At 46.1% G+C, this 9,112-nt stretch overlaps 1 protein-coding gene across 1 annotated transcript in view; it reads left to right on the top strand.

Annotated features, from left to right (window-relative positions):
• Positions 1-9,112, top strand: part of INPP5D (inositol polyphosphate-5-phosphatase D) — a 101,138-nt gene that overhangs the window by 63,294 nt on the left and 28,732 nt on the right. The window contains exons 10-13 of the mRNA XM_005882944.2: positions 2,598-2,704; positions 4,534-4,636; positions 6,156-6,352; positions 6,801-6,918. Of these exons, the coding sequence (XP_005883006.1) occupies positions 2,598-2,704; positions 4,534-4,636; positions 6,156-6,352; positions 6,801-6,918 (525 nt within the window). The remainder of the gene's footprint in view (positions 1-2,597; positions 2,705-4,533; positions 4,637-6,155; positions 6,353-6,800; positions 6,919-9,112) is intronic.

Below are 9,112 nucleotides of genomic sequence, written 5' to 3'. Positions count from 1 at the left end.
TGTAAGAATAACCAATGGACACAAAACACTGGGGGGTAGGGGAGGCCAGGGGAATGTCAAGGGGGGGGGGGAAAGGAGACATATGTAATACTCTTTGTAATACTTTAAGCAATAAAACAAAATTTAAAAGAAAAAGAAAGAAATGGGGTCCCAGATGTGGGGCAGGGCCTTGAATGCCAAAGTCAGGGCTGGAGATGTTGTCTTGTGGGCACTGACGTATTTACCACCAATTTAGAACAGTGTTTGGCACAGAGTAGGTGATCAATAGATATATACTGAGTGAATGAATGAGTGAGTTCTAGACCAGTGAAATGCCACACTGGGAAAAGCCACTTTAGGTGGCTTTTGTAACTGGCAGTGTGGCTCAGTTGGTTGAGCACTGTGCAGTTCCTGATCAGAGCACATGCCCGGATTTCGGGCTCGATCCCCAGTATGGGGCATGCAGGAGACAGCCAATCTCATTGATGTTTTTTCTCTCTCTCCCTCCCTCTCTTTAAAATCAATAAAAGCATATTTAAAAAAAAAAACTTGAAGGAAAGGTGGAAAGATAAAGTTGAGGAAAGCTCCCAGAAGGTAGAACAAATGGACAAAGTGAGGGGATAATAGAAGAGATTTTTTAAAATTATAAGACCAGTTAGGAGGTTCATTATCAAAATAATGTGTCAATAAGAGAAAATGGAGAGTGAGAAAATTTATTAAAGAAATAATTTAAGAAAAATCTCAGTACTGAACAACACCAGTTTCCAGATGGGAACGGTCCATCAAGTGCCCAGCACAACAAAGGCAATTGTTCTACCCTGAATACACACACAACATTGGGAATGCTTACAATACTGCATTCAAAGAAAAGATCCTGAAAACTTAAACACAGAAGACAGAATTACAGACTGTGTTTGGGGTCCCCAAGGTCACCTCCAGGTTCAGTGATTTTCAGGAGTCTGCTCCTGGTGCAGTCCCATGGGACACACAGTTCCTCCAGCAATGAGGTGTGAACACACATGTGAAGAGCTGTCTACCAGGGAAAGTCATAAGAGATTCTGGTCCAGGACTTTTACTGGAGCTGGTCATGTAGACGCTCTCTTGCCTGACACTTACCCAAATTTCAGACTCCCAGGAGGAGAGCAGGGGTTCAGGCTAAACTATGTTGTTCGTACCAGGTAGGCACCGTGAGCTGCTCTTAGCAGTTCAGCAAATGCTGGGACCCCTCCCCAAATCCAAGTTCCAGATGCCAGCCCAGGGCCACCTAGAAAGCAGGCTTTCTAAGGATAGCAGTCAGGCCTGCTGTGTGAGCTCACGCACGCAGGCAGATCAGAACAACACTGAGTTGCTCAGTAGCAATGCTATAAGCTAGAGATGATGAGACAAGGTCTCCAGGGTCTGAGGAAAATTATTTCAGACTTAGGGTTCTGTTAGTGAAGCGTGAGGGTAAAGTTTTCAGACATGCGAGGCCTCCAAACATTTATCACCTATTCCCCCTTTCTTGGGAAGCTACTAGAGATGTTGCTCTACCAAAATGAGGGCATAAACCAAGAAAGAGGAGGACACGAGATCCAAAAAAAAAAAATGGGATGTAATACAAGAGAGACAGGTGAATGGGTTCTTAGATGATGAATAAGGAAGGCCCTAAGGTAATGGCTGTGTGTCCAGAGGTCACCTGTCTAGGGAAGAGAAGGCCCAGAGGCTCTGGGAGAAGCTCCCCCAGGATGATAAAATTGATAAAAAGTGCTTTATCATGTGGAAAAGAGAGTTACAAAGTTAGGACCAATGAAAAAACATGGCGATCATTATTCCAGGAAAAAACAAAAAGCTGTGTAGAGAAACAATCAGGACTTCTCTAGCATTTTCATAGTCACAATACAAAACCTGACTAGTTACCCAGCCAAAATTATGATACAATTATTGGAAAGATGATGGGGGGACTGGCATTATGAATTGGTGGGGGCAGAGGGATGGCGAGAGGAGGGACAGGCTGTATGTGTGAAAGAGAGCTAAACCGTCATCTTCCATAGTGCGAAGTCAATATGCAAAGGAAATATTGAAATATTTTAACCTGAAACACCAGAAAGTATCAATATAGACATGTTATTTAGAGATGGAGTAAAATTCCAAAAGAATCCATTAAGAGAATTGAAAGTGGTTGTTTCTAGGAAGCAGAACATTAAAGGAAGGTGAGATGGAGGGGTACTATTATATGTACAAATCTTATAGAACAACTTGAGCCTTTTAATCATTGATAGAAATAAAACATGTTAATTTAGCTATAAATTAAAAGCAAAGCAAAAGTAGGAAAGGAGATAGGGAGGAGGAGAAAGAAATAAAGAAAAGGGGAAAAGGGAGGAAGACGAGAAGACGATAGTCACGCTCTCTCTGCTCCGACCAGGCCACCTCTTGCTTGCCACTTGTTCTAAGCATGAGCTTCTCCCTGGAAGAGCAGCCAGGAACAAAGGGATCTGGGAAACTAGGCACACATTTGGTGCTCTGCCTGAGGATGGGAGAGTCAGGGTTGTGGATGGTCAGATGCCAGAATATAGTGGACACTCTGTACATATCGGGTGATGAGTAGGTGAATGAATAAGTGAACTTGCATTTCTCTTAAGTACTGCAGCTCATCAAGTCTCAGAAGTTTCTGAACAAGTTGGTGATTTTGGTGGAAACAGAGAAGGAGAAGACCGTGCGGAAGGAATATGTTTTTGCTGATTCCAAAGTAAGTGATGATTACTAAGATAGCCGAGAGGGGAATGAGGGATGCATGTTTTCCAAGACTGGCTCTGTGCCTGGAAGTTCGTACCGAGAGCTCACTCAGTTCTCACAACCCATTTTCCACCTGGGAAAGCTGAGCCCAGCTGGGATTTGAGCAGTCACAGCCCCATCATCTTTCCCTCCTTCACGCTGTCTGCCCAAGAGGATGCATATTTTATTAATGTGTTTACCCAGCCCCATTGGGAGGCCGTTAGCTTCTCTGAGCTGCACTAGGAAGTGTTCTGGGGCACCTCATATTTAAACCTGAGTCCCAACCAGCGCTCTTTCCATTTCTACACATGGCCCCACTCTGCAGAAGTAAGGTGCCTGTTAGGACTGGCTCTTGGAGTGAGAGGTAATGCAGGCCAATGGGAATACTCGGGGACTTTGGACATCGCATGGGCAGGGTTCTCTGTGACCTAATCTCACCTCTGACATGCCAACCAGGGGCTGAAACCCACCATTGTAGCCCATGAGGCAGGACACAAAGGGCTCCCAGAGCATCCGGTGTCAGCTGATCACACGTTGGCACTGTGGTAAGGCTCAGGGACAAGGGCTCCCAGTACAGGTTCACAGTGCCCTCTGGGTGACATGGCAGGGTTGGGCTGGTGGGAAGCTAGTGTGTGTGGGGGGGTGATCTGAGGTTGCCCAAAACTGGCCAAGAGGGTGGGAACGACTATGAGGAATGATAGGGAAGGGGCTGGGAGAAACAAAAAAGTGGGGCCAGACAGATGATGGAAGGCCTGGCTGGGCATCGTTCTGGGCACAGGGACATAGGTCCCAAAACCAGTGCTACCCAATGCTGCAAGCTCAGAAGGGTTGAGACATAGCAGTAAACTGAGGCTCTAAATTTTGAGTATCCCAAACTAAAGTCAGGTTTCCGGGATAACAAAATAAAGACTACTAAGGAGGCTCTGACAGCCTTCCTGTGTTCTATTCAATTAGTTTCTTCACTTTAAATTATCTTTCGTTACATAAGTCATCTAGTCCCATTAGTGGAAAAGTTACAAATAAGCAAAAAATTTAAAATAGAAATGCCTGTCTACCACTAGTAAACCTTGGACAATATATTTCAGGATGGGTTTTGTGTTTTTTAAATAAAAATGTAATGATGCTGCCCTAGCTGGTTTAGCTCAATGGATAGAGCATCTGCCTGTGGACTGAAGGGTCCCGGGTTTGATTCTGGTCAAGGGCACATGCCCGAGTTGCAGGCTCAACCCCCGGTAGGGAGCAGGCAGGAGGCGATGGTTCTCTTTCATCATTGATGTTTCTATCTCTCTCTCTCCCTCTCCCTTCTTCTCTGAAATCAATAAAATATATTTTTAAAAAATGTAATGATGCTATTCGTATTGTTTTGTCAACAGGCTTTTTATACTTAACAATATATTTGCCCATCTATCCTTCTTGACAAAGTATTTCTGCACCACAATTTTTGAACCTTATAGTATTCTAGTGTATGGATGACCCAGAATACCATTATGAATTCATTTCCTAAGATTGGACATTAAGGTTGTTTCTCATTTTTTCCATATTGAAACACATGCTATGGTTCCTCGACATGGTGGGGCCCTTGTCCAGTTCCTGAATATTCTCCTGGAGTCTGGTCCCTGCCGCGGTGCGGCTGGTCACAGAACAGCCACTTTCTTAGTCTTGGGATCCATTTTCCCATTGCCCTCCTGGAAGTGCGGATTGATTTGTGTGCCTCTCAGTTTTCCTGAAGCTGGCCAAGCACTGTGAGAGTGTAATGTGCGGGTGCAGAGGCCTTTCTGAGTCTGTCTGCCCTTCAATCCCTAGAAGAGAGAAGGCTTCTGCCAGCTCCTGCAGCAGATGAAAAACAAGCACTCAGAGCAGCCGGAACCCGACATGATCACCATCTTCATCGGCACCTGGAACATGGGTAGGTCCAGCTGCCTCCCCTCCCTCCTGTCGCCTTCCCTTGGGTTCTGCTTCCTGCATCCAGTATCCTCAAAAGGGGGGGGTGGGGAACCTGTCTCCCCCACTCCAGCCCACCTGCACAGCCTCCCTTCTAGCATTTTCCTGAGACAATAGGTAAGGGGGCGAGTCCTGGGACTTACACCCCAAGAGCCACTGCAGTGGGTTACATTGTGTATCTAAGTTGGAGAATATTAGGTAAAGAATCTGCATGTGTAGGTGAAGGGGCTTTTGGACACCTGCCAGTCTTAGGCAGCCCGCCAAGGGGCCCCAGACCTGAAGAAAGAAAGAACTTCCTTGAGTAGCATTGCCAGAGAGAGAGAGAGACAGCGAGAGAAGAGAGAGATGATGCCCAATTAAATTTGAATTTCATGTAAATAACAAATAATTTTTTGGTATAGTACCTAGAAATGCATACATACTAGTACAGGGTGTCCCAGAAAAAATGTATACACACTTTGAATAATTATAAAGGGAGTATTTATTAAAACATATTTCATTTTCAAAATGTAATAGAATCTACAGACCTAGTATGTATACATTTTTTGGGACCCCCTATATATACTAACTATATATTTCACTAAATGTATATATTTACATATAAATATATATTTTATACCAAATATATAAATATTATATGCTGAATGTACATTTTACTAAATATTTAGTATAACTCTGCAGCTAGAAATAAGTTCTAGATGTATACTAGCTATGTACTATATACTTATATACTAATATATATTCATATACTAACTGTAAATTATATATTTAATGTGAGTATTCAGCTCAAAATGAAAAATAAGTAGATATAGGATGTCCAATTAAATTTGAATTTCAGACAAACAGATATTGCACAGGATATACTTATTCTGAAGATTATCTGTTGTTTATCTGAAATTCTAACTTAACTGGGTGTCTATCTCCCCAACCTGGTCTGGAACAGAGTCAGGCCCACCCCGTCCTGAAGCAGTGGATAGTCGCCCAGCAGCATCGGGACAGGAGGGAGTGAAGGGGCGTCTACACACTCCTCCCGATTCTCTGGCTAACACCCTCACATCAGACCTTGGCTGAGATCTCTCTTTTGCAAGGAAGCCATTGTTGTCTCCCAACCGTGGGCTAGAAGCCCCATCCCAAACCTGTCAGCCTTCGGGGTCATCTTGACAACAGAATGTATATTCCTCAAGGACTGTGTCTCAGTTCCCAATGTGGCTTCAAAGACCAGCTGGTGTTTGACCTCATGTGCAACTAGTTCAAGACACCATGTGGAATCTTCTATGTTTCTAGTCCTTGAAACTTCACATTATCTTTAAAAAGAAATGTATCTGGGGATGATAGTACCTAGTTCTCCATCTAAGGTATTTTGTTGGGTGGCCTGAATGGTTTTCGTGTCTGTATGACTCCCCCACCCCAATCCTTCCCCCACCTCTGTTTGAATTCTTCTGATGTACCTGTGACTCACTTGGTGTTGGGTTTTGCTGTTGAAGGTAACGCCCCCCCTCCCAAGAAGATCACGTCCTGGTTTCTCTCCAAGGGGCAGGGGAAGACGCGGGATGACTCTGCTGATTACATCCCCCACGACATCTACGTGATTGGCACCCAGGAGGACCCCCTGGGGGAGAAGGAGTGGCTAGAGATACTCAAAAACTCCCTGCAAGAAATCACCAGCATTACTTTTAAAATGGTGAGCAGCTGGCCACGGCCCCAGCTGGGACTCCAGGGAAGCGGGCTTTGCAAGGCCGGCCAGGACATCTTAGAGGCAATGGTGGGCTCAGCATGTCAACTCTCAGCTTACAAAGTTGCCCGGGTGCTCAGTGGTTCTCCCCTACCTTCCAGGGCCAGAGAAGGGAACCTGTATTCAGAAATTGCTGGGGCCCAAGGGTGTTGCTGAAAGTGACAGGTTCCTTCCTCTGCCCTACCTGTGCTTTACTTCATTGAAACTTCGTCAGTCCCGGCTCTCATCTTTAAGATACTTTGTGTCACCTGTGCGACATCCTTAGGAGTCTCCCAAAGTTTAGGGCTTAGAGACAGGGAACTCCACACCTGGGAGGTGAGGACTAGGTGTGAATCTCTTGCTCCGGGGTCAAGCAGTACGCCCTGGCCGAGAGTCACACCATTGTCCTCCCCACCAGATCGCCATCCACACCCTCTGGAACATTCGCATTGTGGTGCTGGCCAAGCCCGAGCATGAGAACCGGATCAGCCACATCTGCACCGACAACGTGAAGACGGGCATCGCCAACACTCTGGGTGAGCAGAGAGGGCCACCTTATTCATAGCAGGCTCCTGCCAACATGCCCATCCATCCTGTCTGGCCCCACTGGGACGTCCCCCGATTAAAAACGGAGTCTCAGATCCTGAGACCCCCTGGTCCTGGGCAAACTCATCTGGGTCGACACCAGCACTCCAGGGATCTGGCTGACATGCAGGTTCTGACTTAGCAGGTCAGGTGGGGCCTGACTTCCTATGTTTCCAACCAGGTAGTGTCAGTGCTGATCCATAGGCCCCACCTTGAGTGTCAGGGACCTAGGAGGGGGTCAGCACATTTACTGTGAAGGACCAGAGAGTAAATAATTGAAGATTTGTGGGCCATATGTCACTCCTCGTCCCCACTGCTGTCACACAAAAACAAACACAGATGCATGAAATGAATGGGAGGAGCTGTTCTATAAACTTTATTCATAACACAGGCTGTGGGCTGGAGTTGGCCACAGGTGTAGGTTGCCGACCCCAATCTGGATCTAGACTGACTCGGGTGAGATGTGACTCTGAGCTGGTGGGACTCATTGGGATGCTTCAGAGAATCGAAATAAGAGCAGAGGACCCCATGAGTGTGAGTCTGTGGGTGTATAAGTGAGTGTACACATGAATCTTTCTGTGTGATTCTGTCTGTGAGTGTGTGTGGCAGGTGCCCCACGTGGGTGAGGGCAGAGGTGAGGGCGAGGCCAGCGGTTTCTGGGGTTGGAGTCAGGAACAGGACAGTCTCAGAGAGAACAGGAAATAGAAGACTTGTTGCAATCCATCTTGACAAGCTCTCTCAAGTTTTCTGCTGACAAACTGCACCTGCCTGGGTCCACACCCCCTCGTGCCTCCTTCCTTCCTGTCTCAGTAGCTGCCCTGTCGTGAAGCCCACGCCCTTCCACTGCCCAGGAACCTCTTTCTAGTGCTTGCTCGTCTCTGCTGGGCCACCTCCCTCCCCCACCTGCCTCTTCCCAAAGGGATGGTCCTGGCTTATCCCCAAGGCCCTTTCAAAGCTCATGCTCTGCCCAGGGCTGTCCAGCCCAGACAGAAGGGGAGCCATGTGGGGGGTTTAAATTTTCTCTTAGCCACATTAAAGAAAACAGGCAAAATCAATTTTTTAAAAGTATATATTTTCATTCATTTCAGAGAGGAAGGAAATGGGAGCGAGAGATAGAAAGAGATATTTTAGGCTCTGCAGGTCATGCAATGTCTGTTGCACCCACTCAGCTCTGTCTATAGGTGTGGCCATGTTCCAATGAAATGTTGTTTATGGATTCCGAAACTTAAAGTTCATATCATTTCAATGATAAGAGAGAATCATTGATCAGCTGCCTCCTGCACGCCCCTTACTGGGGATCAAGCCCACACCCTGGGCATGTGCCCTTGACCAGAATCGAACCCGGACCCATCAGTCCACAGGCCGACGCTCTATCCACTGAGCCAAACCAGCTAGGGTCAAAGACAATTTTAATAATAAAGTTTATCAAGCCTCATACATTCAAAAGATTGCCATTTCAATAGGCACTCAATAAAGAAAATTATTAGAGTTTCCACTCTGTTTTTCTTACCAAGGCTGTTAATTCCGATGTGTCATTGGCACTCAGGGCTCATCTCAGTTTGGATCAGCCATGTTTCAAGGGCTCTGTACGTAGGCTCATAGCTGCTATATTGGGCAGACCAGGTTCTCAGACTTCATGTATCAAAATCACCTAGAACAGAGGTCGGCAGACTTTCTCTAAAAGGTCAGATCGTGAATATTTTAGGCTCTGCAGGTCTCCGTTGCACCCACTCAGCTCTGTCTATGGGTGTGGCCGTGTTCCAATAAAATGTTGTTTATGGATTCTGAAATTTAAATTTCATATCATTTTAATGTGTCACAAAATATTCTTCTTTTGATTTTTTCCAACTCTCTAAAAATGTAAAAACCATTTTTAGCTGGTGGTGGACCAGTGTTTATCTACCCCTGACCTAGCGGACTCGGCAAACCCAGAGCACTGCGCCCCACCCCAGATCCAGCAGGTCCAGGGCAGGGCCTGAGAATGTGTACTTCCCACACATTCCCGGGTGATGCTGATGCTGTGGGGCCAGGGAACACACTTTGAGAACCGCTGGTCTAGAAGAGAGTAAAACTGATAGAAAAAGAGGTGGTTTAGGTGCAGGTTTTGGTCTCACAGGAACCTGGAGTTAGCTGGGTGGAAGAAGA

The sequence above is a fragment of the Myotis brandtii genome, unplaced genomic scaffold (assembly GCF_000412655.1).
Source record: "Myotis brandtii unplaced genomic scaffold, ASM41265v1 scaffold744, whole genome shotgun sequence".
Lineage (NCBI taxonomy): Eukaryota > Metazoa > Chordata > Mammalia > Chiroptera > Vespertilionidae > Myotis > Myotis brandtii.
The sequence above is the reverse complement of the archived record's forward strand: the minus strand, read 5'-3'. Positions and strand labels throughout refer to the sequence as shown.